The sequence below is a fragment of the Manacus candei genome, unplaced genomic scaffold (genome assembly GCF_025592945.1).
Source record: "Manacus candei isolate 608988 ecotype Guabito, Panama unplaced genomic scaffold, ASM2559294v1 h1tg000050l, whole genome shotgun sequence".
NCBI lineage: Eukaryota > Metazoa > Chordata > Aves > Passeriformes > Pipridae > Manacus > Manacus candei.
The window spans coordinates 30,527,510-30,555,063 of NW_026138098.1; the positions used below are offsets into that span (position 1 = coordinate 30,527,510).

Sequence of the window (27,554 nt, forward strand, 5' to 3'; positions counted from 1 at the left end):
AATCTCAGAAGGTTCCCTGCAGTATTTGCTTAGAGTTTTTCAGAACATGTTTGGTTTTGTTTTTAATTTACAGTGATGAGTGACACTAACTACAATTTCAAAAGGCAAAAAGGAAGTCTATTCTGCACTTCAGAAGTGAGGACGAGGCACTGTTTCCTGGAGGTGACGAACAACTCTTACATCTCTGCCAAACTAATTCATGCTCTTGAGGAACACTGCACTCTGACTTACCTCTGTACTTAGTGCTTCCTGTGCTTTTCCATTACAGATTATTAGAAAATGAATACTTGTTTGGGTCAAATTCATAATGAAATGCATTAAGCTATAGAAGATCTATAAGCAAATTTCCCATTTTCTACACCCAAAAGTGACAGACATGGAAATGGGGGTTTGCATCCCTTTGCCTTTTTTTTCTTTTTTTAATTTAACTTCCAAGTCTGTTTCAATCAGTCTGACCCATCACTTGTTATTATTTAAACTGCACAGTGTACTGATACACAAAGAATGTGTAGGCACACTGCAGCCTCAGCAGTCACACCCTGCATACAGAGCTGTCATGCTTCCTTCACACTAGGGAGCTCTGGGAAGACAGCTGCATAATCATAAGAGCAGAACTTCCATTTTCTCAAGACTAATAATCTTTAGACGTGAAATACCATTAAAAGAAATGTTTCAGTGCGAATTCCAAGCACTGGAATCCAACCAGCATCTCTATTTCATGAACCCATCAGATTTGCAGGTTATTAAGTTAATTTTAAGTGACAATTAACACAACTCAAAGAAAAAGATGCCTCCTATTCTTATGGAATATTTCTCCACTTTCTGTGCAGTTTGTCTAAAGAGAGTTTAAGGCTATTTGCTCTTCCTGGATTTCATCCTTTGCTAGAAACACCAATGGTGAATGTCCTAAGATACAACAGATGTATGTGGGAGGTTTTTGACCCAGTAACAGCTGGCAAACAGCTGCATGAAATCCTTACCAAACACATTCCTGTGGCAAAGGGCAGCCCAGTGACAACATTCACAAGCTGCTGTTCTGCCACAGGAGGCTGGGACTGCACAGTGGCTGTGCAGCTCAGAGCTGCTGGCAGCCAACAGGAGATGGCAGACAACAGCACTGAGGCCACAGTGGCTCCAGATCTTTGCTTTTCTCTCCATTCGCTGGGTGCTGAGTTGATAAAAGGGGAGCTGGGCTTTTGCCACAGAGGGGAGGACTGTTTCACCTGCACCTGGGGGACACAAAGGCAGGGAGTGTGCCCAGGCAGACGTGCCCATTCAGGTATCAGGTGTGAATAGGACCTATGTCACAACCCACTCCCAAGGAGCTGCAGGGTTCCCAGCTGCAAGTCTTGTGCATTGAGACCAACAATGTGCTTATAAATGCTGCGGATACAAACACCAGGGCAGCTTTACCTGGAGCCCCACACGGATCCTTTTGGTGAGAGCACCCTCGGGGAAGGACGCCTGGACACGTGGCACCGTCGTGCTGCTCAGCACCCCCCCCTCTGGGCCAATTTGGTTACTCTCCTGCTTGATGCGTGAAACCACTGCAAAGTACTGGGGGAAATCCTTTGTGACGATCCTGCAGATGCGCTTCTTCTCCAGTTCCTCCACGCTGTCCAGCTCTGGTGGGAGAAGACAGGGGAAACAGTCAGGCATTACCTGCCCACGTTCATCTCACACACATCTGTGAGTGTGAGGTTTGGAATAAGGCTTAAAATGCTTAAGAAGATTGGGGGTTTTTATTATTATTTATTTACTATGAGAGGAAAAAACCCGACATTCAGTGCTACAAATTATCAAGCTTTGGTTTGTTCTGTGAGCTTTTGCATAAATCTTGACAATGAGGGCAACAGCACCAGACACGCAGATCTGAGTACTAAGGTGTGACAGTGTCTGCAGCAGCACCTGCCATAGGATGGCAGCTTTGTCACACAGCATAGAAGTCCAAGGAGGGCTGAAGGAGATGTTCAAGCTTCTTCCCTCTCTCATTGCTATCCAGAAGCACACAAGTGCACTGATCTTTCTGTGCACAACTTCAAAAGACATTTATTCCCAGCCTCTTCCCTCATGTAGCTCCAACATGCAGAAAACCACAGGAAATCACTCAGTTCATGAACTCACTTCATGTCAGGCGTGCACTCCTAAGTCTGGCCAGCTAAGGCACTTGAGAGAGTTATTTCCCAGACTGATATCCATATAATCCTGAGCAGACACTGTGCTCTCCATTAAACTGTGGAAGTGACAGAGCTCTGTATCCCAGCACTACCAATAAAACCATAGTGAGTTCCCCTTCCCACATCAGGCTTTTGGCCATTGGGTTATCTGCCCCCCCAAAAACTGCAATGTGCCCCTCAGTTCCTAGAGAAACTTAATGCATCCTCAGACACACCTGAAACAGAACCAGGTCATCAACAATTAGTTCTCTCAGTCACATTCCCAGTTTGTAGGGTCACCAGGGCTCAGAAAAGTGCATAGAGTATCTACCCATATTAACTAATTAAATATGCAACATAGATATACATGCACCGGGGAAAATCTGGGTCAAGAATATAACCACTTATGCAACTATATGTGTGTGTGTGTATGTATTTGCACTGCTGAAACCCCATATGCAATGGTGAAATCCCTTTGATATAAACACTACTCAAGAATGGAGATAACTACATAACCGTCATGCATTTCTCCTGTAATTTCTTACGCTCAGATTTTTTATCTATTGTAACTGAGTTTCATTCCAGCACTCCACAAGTTTCAACTCTTATTTTCCTCCTTAAAAACCATGAAAGAAAGTTTGTTCCTCAAAAAATGAGTTTTCTATCAGATGCAGCAAGAGAGAGCAGGAAGACCAGAAAGAATACTAAGACAAAAGACACTTGTAAAATACTTTATGTGACTAAGGCATTTTCCTCCTCTGAATATGTAAGCTCAATTACAGTTCCAAAATAATTAGAATATAAATTTTGTAAAATGTCAGTTTTCCATTTTAAAACATTCAGCAGGTAGTTTGGATTAATCACACAGTGTTGCTGTGGAATATATGTACCTACCAGAAGAGGGTAATTTCTTATCATTATGTCAGCTTCCATTTACTTTGACTCAGAGATTGATATCTGAAGCCCTCTAATGAATTAGGCATTCTGCCTGCAGCCTCTGGAAGCAGTGGCTTGTGCAGGAGACAAACTGGATTCTTGAACTCCCAGGCAGGTATATTCTTGCTGGTAAATCCTAATCATCTCCTGTTTGTTGCTACAGACTAAACCCACTGTAAAATGCTCACAGAGATGAAGGATAATTAAAATTCTCCTGAAGTAGAAAATCAGTGGTTTATATAAGAACATTTCAAAACCCTTTGAGCCTGGCAGGCACTCTCCTTTAGAGGAGGAAGATGTGGATATCAGAGTGGCAGAACAACAGTTGGGAACGGAGGGGAAGGACGCTATACAGGGAGGTTATGTTTGGATAATACATGTGTAAGCTTCTATATGAAGTTGCCCTCTAACAGAAAAAAAAGATGATGAGCAATCAAACCACCTCTCTGACTGCCCTGAGAAATGCAGCGTTAGCATGACAGAATTAATGAAACAGGGAAAACTAGTCCTGGGAGAGGTCACGTTTCAGGAACACACCTCATGCATTTCACAGAAAGAGCTATCATCACTACTATTTTCCTCAGCAGCTGATATTTCATTCCTATGCAAAGTGTTTCAGTTAAAAATCTCAAAGGATTTTTGGGTTAGTTGGTGGGGTTTTGGCAAGGAGCAGAGCTTAGCCACAGAGAAGTATGCCATACACCCCATCCTACAGATAGGGATGGCAAAGCAGGAAGAGGTAAAGCAGAAAGGTTATGGCAGAATGGGGAAGAATCTCCCGATGCCACTGTCTCCCAGGTTTGTGCCAGCAGCCCAAAGATCACCTAGGGCTATTAAGTTTCAGTAAGTCAGGAGTGCACTCTGTGCACGTCTTCTCCTGCCACCCACGTGTATGGTACACTTATCCTATGATGGCTTGGTTGGGAGTAAGGGAGGAGACAGGAGGTGGAAAAAAGGGAAGGAGGGAAGAAAAGAATATCACACCTCCTCACCCTCTAATCCATGCTACCACGTGAGCATTACGCTGAGATTCCTGGATGGGAGAAGAGAAACCCAGCCACATCCTCCATGGTCAGAGAGGGACCTCACACAGGGTGTCTCAGGTCAGGGAAAGCAATCACACCAGTTCTCTCAGGTGAGAGGCAGTTGTGGATCAAGTTCATCCTGTGTCTACTACCTTTCCTTTTTTACTTTCAGATAAGGTAACACAGAGCAAGTGTCTTCTGACTAGAAATGGAATAAGACAAGTCCCAGAACACCTGGCTGTTTCATGAGCTTCAAGATGTCTTTGCATGATCTGGTATCTGATTTCCCTTGCCAGGGCCTTAAAAGAATTTTGCCAGCACTGAAAAAGCAAATCTCAATGTACTTCACAGACTGAACAGCTCTCTGAGTTCTGCAACCTTCCCACAGTACTGGCTAAAGCAGAGCTGACCTTGTCACCATGCACAGACTGCAAGGTGGGGTGAGCACAGGATACCAGTTTTCCTCATACAGAGACGTGCCCATTAAGAAATTATTGCACTAAAAGTGTGGCATGCAGGAGGCAGTGTTCACAAGGAGAAAAATACAGGAAATGGATGGAGGCAGAAAGATCATGTGGCAAGAGGCAAGGAGAAGCTGAGGGCAGTAAGACTTGTCTTGAAAGTGCTGGTAACTAGACCCACACTCCCAGCTTCAGTATTTCACTTACACAGCTAGACACTCCCACTGCCACAAGGATGTTTCATCCTCAAATAAGGCAATGCCCTTTAAGTCTGTTTTCGTGCACTTTCTTATCTTGCCATTCACAACACAAAGTTTAACAACAGTATGTTTGAAAACTCTTCCTGGAAATGTGGCAAAATCACTGCAGAGTGATTTATGGTGGTATTTTAAACTTCAGGTATAAACAAGGTCACACTCTGGTTTGATCTGTAGATTCAAAGACATAGTTATGTAAAAACTCCTGCTTCCCATCTGAAACCACACTGTACAGTTGCAAGCATACTGTAGCCACAAATATTTGCATTTCTTGGCTCACTCACTAGTTTGCAAATGACTGTCAAAAGATTAGCTACCTCAGTGCCCACAATTTGTCTACAGGCACCTATAAAGGGTGCAGAAATGTAAAAAGCAAACACAAGTTATATCTAAAAGGAGTAAGTCTGAAAATTACAAGACAGAGAGCTTCTTCCTAAAAATAATAAATTCAAAAAAATACATATATTTTACTTGGTTCAAGTATAAATAAATGTAATGTGGCTGAGAGCTGTGAATTGCTGCCCTTGTGTTTGAAGACACACTCCTCCTATTCCTAAAAAGGCCAAGTTCCCTGTATTCCCTTAGCTCTATATTTGGCTAAGTACAGCACCATCTTTAAAATAAAACCTATTTAAACAGAAACCTGACTGCACTAAAGAAAAACTCTTTACATCATAGTTCATTGTTCTTTCATGGTAATAAAACAAAAGTTCTGCTATTATTTAATCCTGTATTAGCCCTGAAGCGGTGCCTCCTGCTATGGAGTATTTTGGATCTAAAACGAGGTTTTCCAGCAGATGGTGCTGCTCCCAGTACAGAACAGAAGGTTTCCAGCAGTCCTCATGAAGGGGAAGCTTGATGTCCTTGCTCTCTCATCCCTGCTAGCTAACTGGGAGAGCAAAACAAGAAAAACAAAACAGAGAAGAAAACTGCATCATTAAACACTTGGCATATTAAGAAGCCGGGAAGAAAGGTCTGATTGCCCTCCTTCACTACATGGGTAGGAAAGAACTAGTGATCACAGCAGATCTACCACAGAATGGACCAGCTGCTTTTAACAGAAAATGGGCACTCCTGCAGTAGCCTATGGCACTCAAGAGATGATTATGCAGATGAATTTTCTTACACAGAAACATTAAACTTCTCTAAATGACCATGGGGCTGCTCTTTATTTAAATTAAATATTGCTTCTGCCTCCAGAGTTCATACCTGGAATAAAACTTCTTCCAAAGTTGTGGCTTCTGAAATACAAGATACCGCTCCAGAACCAAGTCTAACCGTGGTATTTTGTAACAAACCAGTAAAAGTTCAGATGAAAAAAACCAGGTCACTCAATTCTACAAATTTGTAATTTTTTTTGGTCATCACTTGAAAGACCTTTTACACTGAAAAGGTGTCATTTAACTAGAGTGAAATTTAGTCAAAACTCTTGTACTATTTTAATGCAGGGTGGGCTTTTTGTTTTATTTGCCTAGTTAGAGAAGGATTAAGTTAAAATTAACTGAACAAATAATGGACACAATGGGTGTATCTGCAGTACTTTTTCTCCTTTTCCTCTCACAAATAATTGCCTGGATTTGTAAAAGCCATTCCTGAGGTTTGGCTTTTAAGGCGCCAAATATTTTTGCTCTAAGGGAATAATGTCTGTCATACTTTCTGTGATTCACTGGCTGCACCTACACCCGCTAACCTCAAACAGCAGTTCCCCAGAAGGAAAGAGCCACCTGAAACCCTCAATAGGTCAGAAAGTTTTACTGTGGCTACAAAATTGTGAAGCTTATTATTTTAGGCTCGAAGTACCAAGGACTTCACGCCTCTCAGTGTTTTAATTATTGAGCTCTTCTCTGTAAAATGTCAGTTTATCCATATGGCACCTCCGGAGGTCTTTCATAAGTGATGCAAGTTGGAGCACTTTAGAATAGTATTTTTGTGCCTAGATTTCCTGTCCCAAAATCAAATCAAACTCATTTTGAAAAGAAAATAAGCAAGCTCCTGATCAGTGCTGACTAACTCACCACTAACTCACCACCACTAACTCACCACAAGGCAGCACTACTCTGCCCAAATACCAAATCATCACTTCAATCTCATGCTAGTGTGCAGAGAAGGAGGGGCAGTGGTGAGATTTTTCTTTCTGAAAGGCTGCAACTACTGCATTCAATCCTGAAGCAATTATAATTCCCCAAGCCATACTATCCTGGGCAGCGCTCACTCTTTCACCTGTTCCACTGCTTTTAGGTACCCTTCTGTGATGAGGTTTATTTTATTTTTCCAAACCCACTGACAAAACATTTGCAGTGTTTCTGCCCTCCTGTTTGATTGTTTTGATTATATTTATTTTGAAATAAATAGCTACGATAGATCATCATGTAACAAGCAGATCTTTGCTGTTGCTCTGTGTTTTTACAAGCTGAAATACAGTTCAAGTACTTTGAAGTGTAAATACTACACAAGCCTATCCTGCTGTTCCCATTCCCAGACGACCAGAAAATCGGTAAAAATGCTAAATTTCAGATGGCCAGGGAGACCCTCACAGCAGCACCACTCCCCCCATTCTCAAGGCATGCCTTCAGCTGGGGCTACCCTCTTCAAACAAGGAGAGGAGGAGATCAAAGGCAGAGCCTCCTCGCAAATACCTCCCATAGCTGTCATCCACAGCCCGATCATTTCCTTCACACGCTTCTGCTGATAATGAAGGCACTTCCCTGCAGCTTGTACCCCACCACACTGTGACTTTCTGTAGGAGGTTATCCAGAGAAAACCCTGAGGATAAACCCTTAAGAGAAAACCAAAGTTCAAACCTCAAGCTATTTCATTCAGACTGAGATGCAAAAGGCTCAAGCAACGGTTTATCAGGACTTCAAAATACTTGCTAGGAAAAGAAAGCAGCGGTGCCAAGGAATCAGTGCAGCCCCAGCCTGGCTTTGCCCATGATATGTCTTCAGGGACCATCTGTCACAGCATCTTCTGATGGATTGTGTACAGCTGGGTCCTCTCATCTTGTGGGACTCTCACATAAACAGCAACATCCAAGCAAAACAAGGGAGCCAGACTTCCCAGATGGGCATCAGGAGGGCAGGTTGAGTATTTGTGGGAGGCAATCTCTAACACCACCATTTCAAAGAAGAATGCTCTATGGGCTGAGGTCTGCATCTGTGGAAAAGCCTAATAGAGCTGATATTTACACTTCATCATTGGTTTGGAATGACCTTCTTGTGGCCCTGCCTGAGCAGCTGAGACACACTTACCTCCAGCTGGGTGTTATTCTCAAATTCACACTGTAAAGCAACTGTGCAACTTTGCTTCAACTTGGCAAGACTTCAGACCAACACTTACCACTCATTTCAGGATGTCTTCAGGCGACTGCGGAACAATTTCTCTTTACACCCTTTCCACTAGTTTAATATGGAACACACACTGTATTCCCCAAAGTCAGATATCCCCTGCACTGTTTTACTTCCTGTTGCTTTAGTCAGCTGGTGGTAGCAAACCTGCACAAAGGTAAGGCTTGCTAAAGCTTGGAGAAGTACTTACCTTCATCCATGCCATTTAGTATTTCAGTCAAGTCTTCGTGTTTGCTGTCATACTGGTGCTCCTTCCACGTTTCACCGTTTTCACTTCGAAGCACGATTAGTTCTCTTTCCTTTCCTCGCATTGATCCAAAATGAGGGATTTCCACTATGACAGGGCTAGAGAAAAAGCAATCATGTTATTTTTAACCCTGTATTTCCCCACTGCCCTTAATTTCATACGGGTCTTAAGATCTTAAGAAAACTATAGTAATTTTAAATAGTTAACATTGTTATGGTAAAAAAATTGCCAAAAATTTTAAAATTGCCAAAGCTGCACAATCCTTTATCATTTAAACTATAATTAACAGATAACTCGAAAATATTAACATATATAGCTCATTTTTAGTGTAAATCTTTTGTTCTGCTACATGAAAGAAACAAAATTGACAACTTTTGCTAAGGAGAATTCTCCCTGTTCATTTATCCCAGGATGTAGGTGATCCAACCTGCCTCCAGCACACGCAGCAATGCTGACTTTTAATTGGCATTAGCATAGTCAAAATTCGGATTTGGCTCAGAGAGTTTGAAGGCACAAAGTCACTTCAGAAACAGTCTGGCTATCCAAATGCATGCAACAGCCATTGACTGGAGCAGGAACCATGCATGTGTGCAGATTTTAAACTTCAGACTAAGTCCCAAACTTTTCACAGCTCTCCCTGGCTCTCTGTTGATGCAGCTCCTGTGAAATACAAGAGACTGTTTCCCTTTAGCTTCACTCTGGTTCTCATGCCCAGCATCACAGCTGCAACCTCTGCACAGGAAACATCACTGGGGAACCTTTAGATCCTTTCAGAAGGGATTTCTCTGGGTTAAACAACATCACAACCACATTTAAATTAGTTACTGTCAAACATTTTAGGGAGAAGGAAGGGGAATGATAAGGTGGTTGATAATACACCTATGTCACCAGACAATGTACCTTCAACAGAGGACTGCAAGTGCATTACTGAACAGTTTTTATGAACAACCAACAGAAACCACCATTCACTTCATGTGCCATTCCTCAACAAAACAGACACTTTTGCCAAACACTTCACAGGCAGGATATGCATTTTAAAGTATGCTAAGACAAACTGACTGAAATCACACCGTAAGTGAACATTTATGGATTATGCAGCTTTAAGACATTTAAATAGACAGTATCATTATTTTCCTACAGAGGTTGTAAAGGATTTAACTGCTTTGCAATAACTCTGTTAAAAGCAGCATCGCATGATGGCAGAAGTATGCAGCACTTCTGTGGTACTGTGCACCTGCAAGGTGTTGGGTGCATTAACCAACTGATTACTTGAGCATGAAATCACGACAGCCATCATGAGGGATAATAAACTAGCTGGAAGTCCAGTTTTTACATTCAATACCAAGGGAGAGGAGTTAGTCTTTTTTTTTTTGTCCCATGAAAATAGAGAAAGAGTTTAATAAATACATATTTTAGATGCTTTCAGGAACACCCAGGCTACTACTCTAATCTCAAGTCCTTTAACAAAAAATAGGGATGCAGCTGCTGTCTCCCATTGTGCACAGCAAGTAAATACCAAAAATTCAAATACATTGCTTAAGATATTTACTCTCTAGTTCAAAAAGAGTACAAACTGAAAACTACCACTGTAGTACAATCTTTGCAGGCTAATATTTCAGATACTGTCTCTGTAAATATTTAGAAACCACACAATTTTGTGCATGACATTTAACGAGAATACTCAGTGAGAAGGTATTGAACAGGTTTGGAACACCAAACACTCAGCAATATTTTGAAAACCTAATGCAATAAATTTCACAATATGGTTTGAAAACAACAGTCAAAAACATAAGGAAACATTCTTACATATTTAGACTATACACTGCAGTTCCTTTGGATTGCATATTTGGCTTTATAAATTTATTTTAAAAAGATGCCTCTTGCAGGTTGAAAATATTAGTATTTCTCCAACCTTGCCGAATGAATTAATTCACTCAATAACGTTTTTTCTAAATAATCTTTCATGAATAGTAGATTTTATGTGGTAACGTTACAAATGCTCTTCCCAAAACAGACTCACTCAAGGCCTGTAAATACCTTCTCTACCACAGGGTTGAACTTAAAGGACTGTCACTGTGTATTAAAATGTATTTAATGCAGTAGAAACACTTCAAATTTAAAAAATTACGAAAGCACAGAAGTTATGAAAGCAGAATGCTGGCAGTGAATTTTACATGCCTATAAGCACAAGGTAGTAGCAGAGCTATATTAAAATCAAGCCACTATGATTCTCTTTCAGTGACATAAATCAACTGAAAGTTTTGGAGAACTTAAAGAAAAATAAAAATGGGAATAACGAAAAATTTGAAACAAAAGAAAAACTGTAGACATTCTGTATCTTTTCCGTACGTATCCTACCCAATAAATTTTGTTCCTTGTGGACCAAGCTGCAGGATTCGGCTAACCATGCTCTCACCCTCATTTAGAGGGGGAGGAGATTTAGGAAGATGCAGTTTACTGAATAACATCCATGCAGCAGGAAGAGAAACGAGAAGGGGAAATTAGGAACAAGCTGTCATTCCCGACAGAATCAGCAGTTTACACCAAGGTGCCATTCATGGTAATGAACAAAATTTATAATTAGGGAAAAAAAAGGCCACATCATAGTGGATTGTTTCCCCTATTTTAAGCTTCTAAAAAGTCAGTTCCTAGCATTTATACCATTTGTACTACCACTCTACAGTAACTGCTCTGCCCTCACTCCAAGTGGCTTTGCTCCACAACACAGAGATAGGCAGCTCCCAGCAACTCCAGAGGGAGCCCTGCACACACTGCGAACACAGCTCAATATTTGAGTCCTTGTGGGTGTCTTTAGGACACTTCTTTGTGACAGTGCTGTTTCTCTAAATACTCTACAAGCAAGGGAGTCAAAACCTGTGCTATAGGTGTGTCACTCCTCCTGACTTCCAAGGCAGGTTGCATGAGTAGATGGGGGCAGGCCCTGGCCTTTTCACGGCATTCCTTACCTTCGTCTCCATCCTGCAGTCATCACAGAGGCAAAAGTCCCGTTAAAATACAAGGGTACTTTCTGGATGGAACGGCAGGTTGGATTTTTTTAATGTTTTAAGTTAAGTTCCCTGTGTTACATGCTCAGATGAGGTAGAGTCAATGTTTAACTAACTTAGACCCATAGGATAAAGGAAATGAAAGATGCGACGTGAGTGCAAACAATTAAACTTGTAGAACAACTCACCCTAAAAACTGTGCCCCTGCTGGCCCCATTTCTACCAGTCGACTTGCCAATCCTTCTCCTTCAACCATGGGTGGGGGGCTGGCCAGTTTGTGCCTCTTCACCAAGCGGCAGGTGATGCGGGTTGGGGCCGTACATTTGCGCGGTGGGATGATTATTCTCATTCCATGGTGGCGACTGCCCCTCATCGAACCCCCACGTGCATCAACCATAAAACTAACCAGGAAACTGCAGGGAAAAGGGAACACATCAACGAAAACGGTCACAAAACGAGCAGAAGATCAGTAAAAAAAAAGTCAACCGCCACAGACTTTAAAACATTATTAGAAACATCTTCCCGATCCCAGCTTAACTAAAAAGAACATGGAGATTCTTTTAAAGTTTATACTTACATGTTAACTATGGGTTATCAAAAGCAGGAATTGCTAAAGGTCTAGCAACATCATGATGAAATGACCAGGTGCGACTGAGTAATTTGGATTAAAAGAGTATACAAGTAGTGTATTAGTAGTGGCTTGTTAGAATTTTAAAACATCCCTCTGTTACCATTAGCTCTACTGTCCACAAATGAAAGTAATTAGCCTCACATGCAGAAAGGAACCAGACAGTGTAGAAAAAGGAATATAAAAAATGCTTATTATTTGGGGGATCTCAGCCTTCAAAATCTCCTCACAGTCTCATCTGCAAACACTCCTGAGTGCTGGCAGAGCAAGTGCTGTCACCAAGGGTGACAGTTAGTCCAGGCTACTAAGGGTTTCCACTGATGGGGAACATGAGCGACAACTATCAAGTATGTAACTTCCTTTAGGCTGTTTGCTTCTTGGAGGAAATCATGCCACTACATCTCTTTGAAGATGATATTCATTAGCAAAAAGACATTAAAGAAAATTCCCATTTGCTAGTGTCATTCCAATGCATAATTTTCCATTTAACAATAGAAGGGTAAGAAACTATATTTCTAAGTGGCGAGTGGTATATTTTTAAATAAAATCTTTTTTATTAGCAAGGGACTAATTAATATTAGCAATTAATATTAGAATAGCTTCAGGCGGAAGATGCAATAACAGGCTGGTATCAAGAGGGACATGAGTTACCAACTCAGTCCTGAAGCCAATACAGTTTTTGTTTGTTCCTTCTGTATGATATGCACATCTGTCTCATGGTTTCACTATTTTCAAGGCTGTTGCCAAAACTTCCAGCTCTTACTAAACTCTCACATGACTAACAGGTGAATCCATTCAATTTCCTGGTTCCCTACAATAAATTCAACTAAGGGTGTGAGCCAGTATCCAGGGGGGTTGTGAAGGTTCTTTAAAAAAGCCCCCAAATGCTCTGAAGTACGATTGGGAATTTGTACAAGACTGTAACATTTGCTTTCAAGACCAGCAGGGTATCAAAAGTTGCAGCCTGGACAAGCCTGCAAATAAACTGCATTCAGAAATCTGGCCAATGTGGGTGGGGAAAATCTGCACAAAAGCAGGAGCATAATCAAAATTTGGCATTTAGCAGTCTGCAGGAGAGGTGCAAGTGGGGACACAAGCTGTAAATACATGAAGTAGGACAGAAATGTTATCCCACTGAATTCCAGATCAAGAAATTACTACATTGCCTTTCTTCAACTCAAAATCCATCAGTAAAGATGGGGAGCTCTCTAAGATGATTCTAACCCCAATTTATCGTTTCTTATGCCCCAGACATTTTACAATACTGAAGCATGATATTTCACAGCATTTTCATACAGATAAGTTGTATCCACATTCCACATTTCTCTTCTAGATAAACGCATTGTACACTGCAAATGTTGCCACTAGGGCATCCCAGTTCCTCATAAGAGGAATTGTTTCAGTGGGACAGGATCTTGGCTAACCAAGTACTTTCTGTAAATACTGGATCTGTGTCAAAACCAATATGCTTGATCTTTAAATTATATACCCTATAAGTTATGATAATCTTAATATTTATAGACCACAAGATCTCAAGTGTCTGTAAACTCTGTTTACTGAAACACTTCTCTGTTTGCTAACAGAAGGCTGTATCAGGCAGACACACAGCTCTAGAGAGCCTGGACCTTTGGTTCCCTCTCTGAGTACTACTGGCCTGTCAACACGTTTATGGTGCTTTTTCTCTCTGCCATTGATCCATAGGGTGGATGGTGAAAGGCTGATGGCCGCAGGCAGATGCCACTGAGCAAGTGGAAGGGCAGGCCAGTGGTGGGTCTTCAGAGCTGGCAGGGAACCAGCCCGTGACTAGCTGTGAAGAGAGCTTAAGGCAATCCATCTAAATTTACCATGAAGCAAAGAAAAATATTAAGCAGGGACCCACAGTCCTTGGTCATTGAAGAGAGAACACAAAAAGGAATCTGCTGCAATTGGTGCTTTGGTGCCAAAATCAGCAAAATCTCGTGTCATGTGCATGGCTTCTGTCTGCAGAGAAGAGGGGGCCTTTTCAGACTACATGGAAGTGTAGGGGATGCCTGGTTGGAGCATCCCTTGGGGCTGATGCTGCAGCAGCTCCAGGGAGTCACATCTGGTCCATGCACTGTGGAGGAGCCTCCTGGGGAGCTTGGCCAGGTTGGCCTTGGCCTGATGGCTCGGTACAAAGCAATTTTTGGAGAGCTTCCTATCATGTACATGATTACAGGTTTGTTAGGGCATCTCAGAATTAATAATGAAAAGGAGGTTTTCGTCTAATGCAAACATGCCAAAACTTACACTCAGATAAGATGCTGTCTTCTGTATCCAAACTATTTAAATGATGTGTGACAGTGTGAATTGTCAAAAATCTCTAGGCAGCTAAATCTACTGACTTAAATTAATAATTAAAAAAAAAATCAATAGAAATTAAAGCTAGGTACCCATAAAAAACAATCCCCAAGTTAACAGGTATGTTTAGGTTGTAGATTTTAAGGTCAGTCTAGGCTTGGCAACCTGGAGCTTAGCACTGCTACTGCACACTGCTCACAGCAAGGGTAGATTAACCCTTGACATGAGCCTGTGCCCCATGGCAGCAACCAGCCCCTCACAGCTTTGGTGTCCCCACCACACTGCAGCCTTCAGTGAGGACAAAACCTGTAGCAGATCAGCCTTTATGCATATTGCTCTCATATAAAAAGATAATCATTGTCAGCAGTATATTAATGAATTATTTCCTTGTTTAGTTTTCAAATTAGTAATTTACCATTTAAAACAATAACAACAATTCCAAACAGTATTTCATGCACTTTCTATCTAAAATATTAGTAGCTGATGCTTACCTAAATTAATGTTGCACTAATAATGGAAACTACAATATGATCTCTAAAACACAACGCTAAAGGCTAATGAGCATTTCTACTTGAATACATGGAAGGGATGAGGATATGAGGATGTGGGAGGATGCACTACAAACATCTACACACACTCTGTGGGAAAAAAGTTAAAAAAAAAAGAAAATGAGGATTCACAGAAAGCACAGAGTTATCACCTTGAATCATACTGGGGGAGTGGAGAGGAATAGCTGCAAAATAATTTAGAAAGCAAATGGGAAAATTAATGTAAGATAATTAGAGGCAAGCAACAGAAAATATCAATAATAAGTGCAAAGAAAAAGTAACAATCGAAAAATAACAAAAGCAACACATTTGAAGGCCAGCTTTAGAAATTATTTGGCTTTTGCTCCACATATTATGACATATGTCATCTAAAATATGCTACATATGGGAAAAAAACCTGAAAGGGAGTGGTCATTTAATTAGTCAGCACAACCCCACAATTTTTCTGGAAAGTGCAGAAGCTCACAGAGAAAAGCATTTACAATTTACTTAGGTCACCAGATAATTTATTGTAATACAACTTCACTGAATTCCCCAAACATGCTCCACTGTGCCATGGAAAATCAGTTCTTGAACTTTTCTAAAGCAGTTCATTTTCCAAAGCATAATGTATGAACATATGTATGGCAGGACACTTGAAAGGAGTATCAGTCCATGCCATTCATTACACTGCTGTCAAAAATAAGTTCTTCTTTGTGTACAGGAGGTTGCTTGGAGTAAACTATAATTAATTTGATGTATTCCACCTTGCAAGACTGGATCCGGTATTTCTGAGTTTCTCAATATGGAAGGCAGTGTGACACACTCATTTCCTTCTTTCAGATAAGAAAACCAAGGAGTTAAAAAGGCAACATGAAGAGAGCACACCCATTTTTTACTTTGGGAAAGTTGCAGGAGTAAGCTCACCTCTGAGAGCTGAATGAAGGTCATTTTGGGAAGGGTCTCTACCCTTCCAGAGGCCTCAAGATTCATGACGCATTTCAATGTACTGCTTACAATGGACCCTGTTCAAAATATATGCTGGCAAAACAACTTATCTGAGCTCAAGAAGGAAAACATAAAACATTATCTTGGCTTGAAAAAAGGAAAAACCAGAAGAGTCGAAACTACTGCCAACAATTTCTTCTTTCTTCAGCTTTCACTGATACATTGCTGGTTCTCCACATCCAGCTCCCAAAATTCCCCTTCTGCCTCAGTTAAGAAATGGGAACAAATATTGGTGCTCTCTTCTGACAGTGGGTAAATGAGTAAAAGAGGGACCCGAGGGAGCAGAGGAGCTCCCCAGCACGGCACATTGGGAGCCCTGGGGGGATGAAGTAGGCAAAGAGCAGAGGGGTCAGACCCTGCCTGCAGGGCCACCCAGAGCACAAGGGCTGCTGACAGCAGGTGACCCTGGCCACTGTGCCCCTGGCCATGGCCACAGAAAGACCTGTGGGGGACAAAGATGGGGATAAAGCACCACAAACAAGCAGAAAAGAAGCTGCTTTTCAGAAAAAGACTGACAAAAGAGATGTGAAAAGTCATGATCCTCTGCATTCTGTGCTGAGGTACTGGAAGATTAGAAGGGAACATTTGCTGATTGCCTCTAGGTGAAGATAACAAGGAAAATCAAACAGTATCATATTTTATTATGAGGCCACAACTAAAAAGAAAATAAACAGAGTGAGGTTTGGTGTTGTTTTTTTTTTTCTTAACAAAGGAACTGAATCATCAGAGCATCGTTTCTGATGCACTTGAAAGGTCAAATGAGAAATATGGGTTGGAAAAGCTGTACCTGTTTGGAAGATATTTTGATTTATACCTGTTTGGAGAATCTCTCTCCTCTCCCTCCTCTGCAACCCCACAATTTGCTCCCCTGCTGCAGGTCTGCAGCCCTTCCCCTCTGGGCAGCAAAGATCACCTCTGCACTAGTATGGACTCATGTACCAAAGGAGCAGATCTGAAGGAGCTGATGTGAAAGATCCCATGTCCACAGAATACACGTTTTGGAGGGTTGGAACCATTAGTGAGCATGCTGAAGACCTAAGGGCAGAAAGTACTGCCCCAGAGGAGTGGCAGGATTCAAACATCAGACCTATTTTGTATCAGGATGAAAAGAAACCAGAAAATTTTGGACCAATCAATCTAATCTCAACTACCAGAAACATTCAGGAGTAAATTATTTAATGCTCAATCTATAAGGGCCTAAAGGATCAAGATATTTAATCAAGATATTACACCTTGCCTATCACCGGTCCTCAAAATAAAAACAAGCCAGTATATCAGTGGCAAGAGTAATTAATGTCAAATGAACCTGACTTCCTTCTTTGATGTGTGGAAGTACTGTCTTGGTACTTCAGGTTCAGAATAGATAAGGTGAGCAGACAATCACCCGAGAAGTTACCTCAAAAGAGATACCATCAGTGCATTACTGTTACACTGAAAGGGAACTTCAACTGCAGATTTCACTCTGCTGTCCTGGGAAAGGTTTTCATTCATGATATCAACACAGAAAGAAGGTCTGAAAAGTCTTTGGCATACAGGATCAGACTGCAAAAATGAAAAAAGGGTCTGCAACCAACAAACTAAAATACCATAAAGGTAAATAGTAACAGAGAGAAGAAGTCAAACACACAAGCACCAAACAGAAACAAATAACCAAAATGCAGAATTTCAGAAAAGAGCCAAGAAATTCTAGCAGATCACAAACATTTACCAACAAAAATTGCAGTTACCAAAATCTCACTATGGGATTGCTTAAATGTGTTAGGAGTGTCATGAATGACCTGAGAGAGCCAGGGGGAGAGCAGCAAGGATGTGCTGAAATGTGGAAAGCACCACCTGGGAGGAGCTGGGACATTTGAGTCTAAAAGACAGGACTACATGTCTTCTGACATAGAAAACAATTGCTAAAAGACCAATAAGATATTGTTCTCCATGACCACCACGGATATGACAGAAAATAGGCTTAATCTGTGGCAAAGAAATGTTGACTGTCAGGGAAAGAATACTATAACAAAAGATAGTGAACTCCTGAACCTGGTGGACCATCTCTTATTTTTAGTGATAATTAAGACATTAAACATATTTCAGGAATTACTTGCCTACATTTTATCCTGCAGTACTGCAAAGGGGTGGGCTGCCAGCTCTCTGAGGTTCTTTGCTGAAACTGTTCTGTGATAACCAACAGACTTCAGCTTTTTATACTGCAATTCTTGACATTTCAGTGCTAGCACTGACCAAAAATGCAGCTAAGGACCAAAAAATCCACCATTGTATAGATCTCTTCAGCAGAAGCAGGTGTGTATTGTGGGACTGTTGCTTTAGATTTGTGGGACTTGCTGCTATATCGGGACTGAAATATTTTGATATGTGCTGCACTCATTTTTATGATAAGAATGGAATTAGTCACAAAATGGGGAAGTAAATTAAAAAAGATATGGAATTTTATGTCCCGATCTCAAAAAATTAAACAACAAATATTTACAACAGACAATCAAATATGCAAAGATTCCTTACACATTCATTTGTAAATTTTTACAATATGCATTCAGACATCACTACTAGTGCATTTAAATCAAGTCTATGTGGTACTGTCAAGAAGCATCTAAATTACAGTGATGACTCATAAGTAAACAAATAGTACCACTAAAATCAAAATACAGATATTGGAGACTGGGCAGGAGTTTGGAGGTATAAATAAGAGGTCAAATTAAATCTCCCCATTTTTTACTCTGTGAAGGAACAGAAAGTATAACATTATATCTCTGATTTCATATTCCAAATAATTTAATACAATTCAAACAAAATCAGCTTATGACACTTAAAGCAAAGCATAAACAACAGAAAAAGCAAAACTGAACAATTAAAGAGAAGTCTGTGGGATTACAATGTTTTGGCATTCAGAAAATTAAGTGCAGAAGCAAGTTTTTGGTTTGATATGCAAGAATTTGGACTGACTCCTGTTATTAAGCACCCTCCTTGAAGTCAGTGTGAATTTTGCCACTGGCTTTGAGTGGAGCAGGAACAGGCATGTTATCAGCCATCACAGCAGGCTGTATTCTTCAGCTAACAATACACTTCCACATCTAAAGATAAAAGAAAACTGTTAAGTGACCTACCCAGAGTGGATGGGACTGGAAACAAGGTTAACATTGTCCAAGGTGTCTGCAGCCCAGCTATAGTGTCTGAGAGAATCAGAATCAAACTCCCTTTGAAACGTCAGGTGCTTCAAAACAAAATAAAAAAAAAAAGATAAATTTAAATTTAAAATTAACATTAAAACACTTGTCTTAAATACAAGCTTGTTAATATAATTCTATTAAATTTAGACCAGTCCTTTTCATATAGCAGTGCTGACAAATGATATATGCTGGAAATCCTGTAAGAATAACATGGAATACACACATAAAGTCATCTTATGTCTCTTTAAAACATTCTTTTTGCCCACTTTTCACACCTCCTTCGGTTTCAACAATGTGTCTCTCCAGTATTCACTTACCTGTGCCAGGTTAAAAAGACTGAAAAATATATTACCATTTGTACTGCAATCATACACCATGCAGACAGGCAGTACAATATTCCCCCTCAGAAGTTGCCATTGGATAGATCCTTGTTCAAGCAGAACCTGTGAATAACTTCACTGAGAGTTTCACCGAAGCTGTGAATGCACCAGCGAGTTCCCAGTGGGAGGGGAGTTTGTCTTCATACACATATAACCAACATGAGACCTGTTTTCTGGAGTGCCACTGCCCCTACTCATCTCTACAAAAATAGCTTTAACCCAGTGAAGTGCTGGAACACTGGTGCTATAATTAACTACCCCACCTGACAGACACTGAGGTGTAATTTGTTTCTTGCTGCTGCCCATAGACACACACATGCACACTCCTGTATCCTGTGCTCTGCAACATGCTCTTACCCTAAAACTCCTCTTATTGTGCAGCAAAGCCATTTTAGTAAAATACATCTTATTTTGTTTCCTTCATCCTACGAAATCAAACAAATTCAATCTTCAAACACTGTTTGCCCCTATTTCCAGGGTGATATGAAAGCTTCTCCATAATTTAAGAAGCACCATCAGAAATTACATCAATAAAAGTAAGTCAGGAAGCTGTCATGCAACACACAATCTTCACTCAAGGTGGTGTTAAAGATGTCAGTGTTTTCTCTAAGTAGGTTGTTTGTGCTTAGAGGCAAATGCATCTAGAGAGAGCAAAGTCTATTTAGACTAAAACCTCATGGGCTGTTTTCAAATCAAATTCAGTGGGTTAAAGTCAAACCTGAGCCAAGCATACACTTCTACACAGGGAAGTTTTATTATTTCTGCCTGGTTTTTTTATATGCTGACACAGTGGTAGTGCAAATTCATGATGTCGAACAGAAATATCAGCATTAGTAGTAAATCTGGCAGGGTCAGTCGTAAACACACAAAAATACTTCTGTTGAGAAGCTTCCACAAGATAAGCAGGCAGATAGTGCTGTGTTGTTGGCCAGGATGTGCAACCCTCCCATCACTCTGGGGTTTCCAAAAAGTTTCACTTTTTAGTCATTTCTTTTATTAGAGATGAGCATGCCAGGTTTCCTTCCAAAAAACCATTGACACTATAATTTACTGCCAATCAATAGAAATCTTTGCAGGGTACAACTTTGCTCTGTCATCCATCAAACACAGTGCCACATGGCTCCATGTCTCCTCCTTTCCATACCTTAACACTTTTATTAAGGATCTTTTGTTGAACTTTGTGCTATAATATATGTATGTGAGGCCTGATGGTTCAAACACAGACAACAATAAAGGGCAAACTTGCATGTGTTAAACACCAAAATACACCATCAAACAAAAAAAGATAAAATGAATGCTGTTAAAGCAATGACAATTAAGCAACCACAGTGGATTTAATTAGTACCATTAGTTTAATGAAGACAGTTTTCTAAGTCTTTCCAAAAGGACACCAGAGATTCTCCTGCATTTCCTGAGAAATGCTGTGGATTTCTGCTATTCCAAATGATTTGTAAGAGCTCATACTGAGCACGTTATTATTTTTGATACCAAACAGTGTAAGATTCAGACAGCTTGTCTTAGGCATTGTAAATATTTAGATAAACAAAAATAAACTTATTACTTGCTCACTGATCAACGTTATCATCAAAAGTAGGACAAAACAATGAAATGTGCCAAAAGGAACAGCACAATTTGGTGTTTGCCACTGAAAAGCCTGCCAAGGCATAACAGTGTTACTGCACTGAGGCCCCGGCATGCATCACACCAACAAATAAACATCACTACACATCAACAAATAAACGTGGGGTCAGGTTTCCTATAGATGAAAAATGCTAATGTTCCTTTAGCAGTGTGACATAGAAAACTAAACACAGGGTCATATAAGTTCCAAGGAAATATCATCACTCCAAAATAACCTCTGCTAGACAGAGGTGATCCTATGCTCACCGCGGTGCTGCAGGTTTGCCTTGGTCTTTCTTTGTCCTGAGATATGGTCTGGACACCAGGTAACTACTGTTTGAAAACATTCCTTTCTGACCAAGTGCACTCAAACAAATCTTTTGGACATATTTAGAGCAAGCAAAAACCTAAAGCCTGCAGCCAATAATTTTGGCAGAGGAACAGAGTAGGAAAAGCTAATAGCAGGACACATGCATCTTACACACAGCACGCATCTGTGCTTCTCATTTTTTCAGGCTCTTGAGGTGCTGGATTTTCCAGGCAGGCAAAAAAATCTTCCTGTCTTAAATTGCAATATAAGCAGTCCAGAAGATGGTACACTGTCAGTGACAACAAATCACAGGATTTATCCTGTGCTGGGTCAGGTCCCAGTGTTCCCTCCCTGGACCGAGGGAGATTAACTATGCATTGCTAAAGGGTGTGGCAGCCTTAGATGCAAATGTGTGTATAAAAATACTGATGGCTCTGCTGGCAAGGATCCTGCTGCTTGCATAACTGAATATCCAGGCTGTGTAATATCAGAGTTCAGCAAACAGAAGAATTTATGCTTCCTCCCAGATGAATTTATCCAGACTGAAGTGATTCAGCAAGCTGCTATTTAATGGACAGCTCGAGTCATCCTGCCTTTGGCTGATTAAATTCAGAGGTTGATGTAAATTATTCCATGGAGAAAGTCATTTGGATTTAGTCTGAGTTGCTGCATCCAAGGTAATATGCCAGGACACAGAAATTTTAACGTTGCCCAGCCAGGTTATGAGGTACAATGTGGCCTGGATTCAGACTTCCCTGTTGAACAGGGTCAGCAATAAACCACCAAATGCAAACAATGGAGAATATCATGACTTCTAAGGAATTATTAGAAACTCTTCTCTGACACTCGATGTGTTATGCTGGCAGTGAGGTTCAGTAAAGAATGATTTCAAATCTTCCTCATTTGTTTCTTTTCACACTCCTAAGTCTCCCAGTGATCCTGGGGAGAGGTGACCATGGGATCTTCTATTTTAACCTGATCGAGAGGTTGACAAATGCTTCTTACTCTTTTACATACTGATATTTGTGATAAAATCAATTCCCATTACTCTGAGACTTTGCTCTTGCAAAGTCCAGACAGGTCTGATATGTACAAAATCAGAGGAAATGGCATATGCAGATAGGCAATGGATCACTCTGCTTCAGAGCACTGTGATTCCCAAAACAGTTTTAACTCCTGTCAGTTTCCAGATGGACTTTTAGGACATTGGTTTTGACCCACAGTGTTCTTTGTTCCTATGAATTCCACTAGTGGAACACAAGTTGGAGGTTTTCTTCCCCTCCTTTCTACTGCCATAGCAGAGATTATCTAGAACCCTGTCAATGTATAGAAGCATGAGAAGGAAAGGTAGAGGTATTCTCCATCTCCCAAATGCAGTCTTGCTTCTGCCAAAGTGCTGTAAATTTAGGGCTGGGCTGAAGAACAGAAATTCCAGAAAATGGATATATTTTTGTCAGGACATTGAAGTTTGCAGAAACCGTATCAGAAATTTTTAGCTGGGCTCCCTTTTTCATGAAGATAGTTTGTTGGGTTTATGTTGCTTGTTTTTCAGAGAATCATGGTTTTACTAACTTCTCAAGACAGAACTGGTATTTTTTTCCCACTACGACCTTTCCTGTTCCTGATCCCCTCCTGGACATGAGATACTTAAAGTTTATCTAAAGTATTAAGATTAGAATAACATTCCCAGCTAGACTGACAACCAGGCCTCCAGCCTGGCTTCATTTTACATGACAAATTCGGACCAGTGCTGAACTGCAGTAATTGCAATAATTGCACAATCATTGCAGGACAAAAACCGGAATCACAAAAACACAGAGATTATAAATGCAATGGAAACAGCCTACACTGCTGCTCAGCACCAGCACTAGAATCTGTTGCCTTGTCAGCTCAAGAGTCAACACTGTAAAAGATCTTCCAGAAAGCAGAGAGGTCCATGACAGCTCCCAGAGAATATGAAGTTTGCCCTGAAGCAGAGCTCCTGTACTTGGTGAGGTGTCACTGTAACGCTTCCACATACAGACAAGTGGTACTTTCACGGTAATCACAAAAATGGTCAGAATCATAAAACAATGCAATATATTCTCAGACTGAAGGGTCTTCCTCTCCTCCGAAATTTCCATCATATCAAGAACACTTAATGAAGTCTTAGGATTAGGAGGCGTCAAAGCAACTTTAGGTTTTCAGCCCTGACATATAATTTCTCATCCCCAGTGCCAGTGGTTATAGATTTTGTTTCCTGACTTCAAACCAAACGAAACCACAAAATCACTGCTTTGCAAGCTTTAGAAACTCTCACGAGCTGGCTGTTGCAAATTAAGGTTATTGGTGGTTTACAGCATTTCACTTGAAAGTAACAATCTAATAATAAACATTTTGTTGCTCAAACAGAATCCAATTTCTGCCATTCTCATAATGCTACCAAAACTGCGTGTAAAAGCTGTAGTAAAACTGGGTAACTTACATTACACTTGAATTTACAGACTAATACAATCAAGGTTTAAAATACGTAAGTCCTGCTCTGTCGACCTTTTCCCTCATGAAAATATCCTCTGAGATCAATAACCCCCCAGTGCAGGAACACTCTTCTGTGAAAACAGCAGAGTAAACCTCAGTTTCGTTACAATCCACATTATGCTCTTCCAGGACATAAACAACAGTTCCACTACACAATCCTTTCATCACTCCCAAATAAAGATTTTTATATGAATTTTTATTCCGCTTCCTAGCAGATCTCTGACTTCAGTGCAACCAGAAACTCTTGAGTAATTCAGTTAGGTCTGAAAATCTGAAACAAGTCTACCAAGGAAAACGCTGAGGAACTCACAAACAAAGCATATAGTACGCCATCTTTTGGAAAGACCTTCCCGTGCTAGAATCAGGTCAAAAGATTCTGCTTTCATGGTATTAGTCATTGCACAAGCATTTGAAAGATACATAAACTGACCAGTGTATAACAACTTAATCTTTGCAAGGCCAAATTGTTCCCAAGGGTGGAAAAACAAGGACAGGAATTGGAGTCCCCTCCACGTGGACAGAACAGGCAATAGTAATTCCCAGTCTACGCAGTACAAAGGTTGCTCAGTGTAAAACACGTTGCTCCCAGCTTATCAAAGCACTCTAAAGACACACGTAGCATTAGGTCACACATGCTCCCAGGACTTCAGCATATGACCAACCCCATTCTAAGAAACATAACTGGTCCCTTAAAAGACTCATTTGGTTTGGGACCCCATCACCTGTCCCGTGCAGGATCAAAATCACAAAGTGGTAACCCCCACAGTTTCTTTCTCACAGCTCCCTTCTTCCCCCTTTTCAATGGCTAAGAGAGCAGGGATAGTCTTTGGAGGCACAGAGGGCTGAACACTCACCCCCTGTAAATATGAAGCCAAACTACATGGTGGCAGAAACACAGCACATACCTGGTCCTTTGCTGGTACCAGCAGCTCTTCAATCATCATGCTGTCCCGGGCATAAGAACTCCTGTTCAGTGTGTAGGACCTATCCGAACTGAAGGAGCGGAGGCTGTTGTATTTACCATTTATCATAGAAAGTGCGGGTGACAATGAGATGAACAGAAAATAAAAATAAAAAAAAATTAATACATGCAACTTCCAGGGATAGCACAAGATGGCAAAATATACATAATCTCTGAAATAAATACAAGGGGGAAAATGGAATAAAAAGTATTTGACTATAGTTAAATATCCCCTTCCCTACAATATACATAAGCAAAATCTCAACAGATGTTTACTGCTTTGGCAGTAATGCTGTGGCTTTAGAATAGATCTAGAAACGTGTATTCAAGTATTTAGATGAACTTTGATAAATATCTTCATGCCCTAATCCTGGAAGGAGACCCATGAGGGCAGGTCCCAGGGTAGCTGTGGGTAGGTTACAGCACCCGCCCATAAAGCTCAGCTTGCTGAAGCAGGTTTAACTAAGAGAAAGTTTTATGTGTTGTCATCTTCTTTGTGGCTGAACCACTTTTGACATCGTTAAAAACACCCCAGTTATTCCTTTAGTTAGAAAGAAAGGGTAATGATTTTGAAATGAACGAAAAATTAGCTTATTGATGATTAAATCCAGATTCTGATGTTTTGGGGGTTATTTTGTTCATGGTGAACTATTTAGAAATAACTAAGATCACTCTGAATGTGTTGCAATTAAATCAACGTAGGAGTGTGTTATATTTAACCCTGGAAGGTACATTATGGTATGTGCTAAAAACATGCTGCAGGCCTAGACATGCTTGCTACGTGACAAAAAATAAAGTAGTAAAAAACGTGAATTAATACAAAGCAACATCCAACAACATATTACACTTTTGAACTAGCAACACTTTTCAGACTCAAAACTCTACAACGTGTTTCATGCATTTAGTAGTTGCTAACTGAATTTTTCTAGTCCCTTAGCACACGTTCCTCCTTGTGCTGGAAGCAGAACTGGGATCTTAATTACACACTGTAGGCATATGTTAAGCAGACTTTTACATGATAAAGGGCATAAAGAAATTAAGTTATATTTGTTATAACAGGGGGATATTCTCTAAGGCTGAATCCACCCCCTACTCCCAAAAATAAAAGCATGTCACTTTCTAATGCTGAATAAAATGAAAATAAGCAATGGCAGCAGCAGAAAGATGAGAAAGATGTAACACGATGCCATGCCTTCTTACCTGACTTTTGGACTAAAGCAATTTACAGTGGAAAAGAAACAGGAGAAATAGAAAGCAAAGAATCAGACAGGAAAAGCAAGATGTTATGGCTGGATGGCTAATATATTTAATGTGTTCATTTCTTAATGTTACACTCAGAATCAGCAGTAAGATACATCCACAGGATACTTTTTTTTTGCTAAATAAAATACTTCACAGGAAAACCACTGTATTTGTCTCCTCTGAGCATAACATGTGCAATGCAAAAAAATGAGCTACGCAGCAACAAATAGTAATGGCACTGCTAAAATCAGAAGCATGGGAATATTGGATTTCTCTCAAAGAAAACGTGGGGTTGAACCCTCAGATCTAACTAACAGATCTTGACTGTGAAACTCTGCCCTGCCACCTGCACAGAGAGCATTCAGCTCCGTGCAGGAAGAGGGCTGTAATGAGTCAGAGGTGTCAGGTAAATCAGTGCCCGGCTCTGCACACAGAGCACCTCCCTCTCCACCATCACTGCCGTGCTTCAGCAATGACCACGGCCGAGAGTGCTGTGTGAGGACCTTGCTCGCGCCGGCTCCTCTTTAAAAGCAGCATGTCAGCTTTGTTAATTCAATTTGCAATGACACAAGGTTCTTCCTTCAGATTTGTTTTGCTGATTTTCTATCTAATGGACTATTTAAATGCATTTTGGCATTTCTCATGAATGTATGTATCACATAAATACTTATGAACTTCCCTAAAAATTGTAAGTCAAGCAAAACATGGCTGGGGACTACTAAAGAGCAAATCTGCACTGCATGCTTGCATTTCTAATGCGACCATAGCAAACAAAACTGAAGGCTAGACATCTAAGCTTTACTTTATGGGAGCTGCCATTTGCTGTTAGACAATGAACTCAGTTTCTAAAACAGATCTTTAAACTACAGCATAGGAAAAAGTCCTCAGGGCTCCAGCTTACGAGGTTTAATTATTAGCTTCAGTACAATTCAACTGTCAGTAACTACACTGCAAATCCACAACTATGGAAGTAATCCCTGCTCATACAGCTTTAATTGTTTTGAGCAACACACACTGCAGGCTTTAGCAACATTCAAAAATGAAATCTAAAACGTCGATCTAGAAACACCTGAACTGGAATTAATATTAGTCAGACATCATATCAGGTTTACAATGTTTTATCAGGTTCACAGAAACTTTGGACTGCTTTTTTTGTAACACGTAATCCATTCCCTGTCAAATTAAACCCTGCAACAAATTTAGGGTAAACCTGATTTTTTTTTTTTGGGGGGGAGGAGGAGCAATTTTTCTTTAATATTGTCTCTTTTGGTTGGATTACTTACTAGCACCTTTAAAGAAATAAAAGCACCAAAATAGCAAAATGATTATCATTCAGTTTTTCTGGTATTTACATTATTCAGCAAAATTAGCCCATTAAGGACACCTCTACTGTGAGTATCAGTCTGACCCAGCAGTACTTAAAAGAAACCTGGTT

The 27,554-nt window shown here is 40.5% G+C and overlaps 1 protein-coding gene across 2 annotated transcripts in view; it reads right to left on the minus strand.

The window, feature by feature from the left end:
- Positions 1 to 27,554, minus strand: part of ANK3 (ankyrin 3) — a 205,971-nt gene that overhangs the window by 46,331 nt on the left and 132,086 nt on the right. The window contains exons 25-30 of one of the 2 annotated variants that reach the window (XM_051800208.1): positions 26,078 to 26,089; positions 24,822 to 24,924; positions 19,027 to 19,133; positions 11,620 to 11,844; positions 8,370 to 8,524; positions 1,414 to 1,625 (exon numbers count right to left, since the gene is read on the minus strand). In XM_051800208.1, coding sequence (XP_051656168.1) covers positions 1,414 to 1,625; positions 8,370 to 8,524; positions 11,620 to 11,844; positions 19,027 to 19,133; positions 24,822 to 24,924; positions 26,078 to 26,089 — 814 coding nt within the window. The remainder of the gene's footprint in view (positions 1 to 1,413; positions 1,626 to 8,369; positions 8,525 to 11,619; positions 11,845 to 19,026; positions 19,134 to 24,821; positions 24,925 to 26,077; positions 26,090 to 27,554) is intronic. The other variant, XM_051800209.1, reaches the window with a different exon arrangement.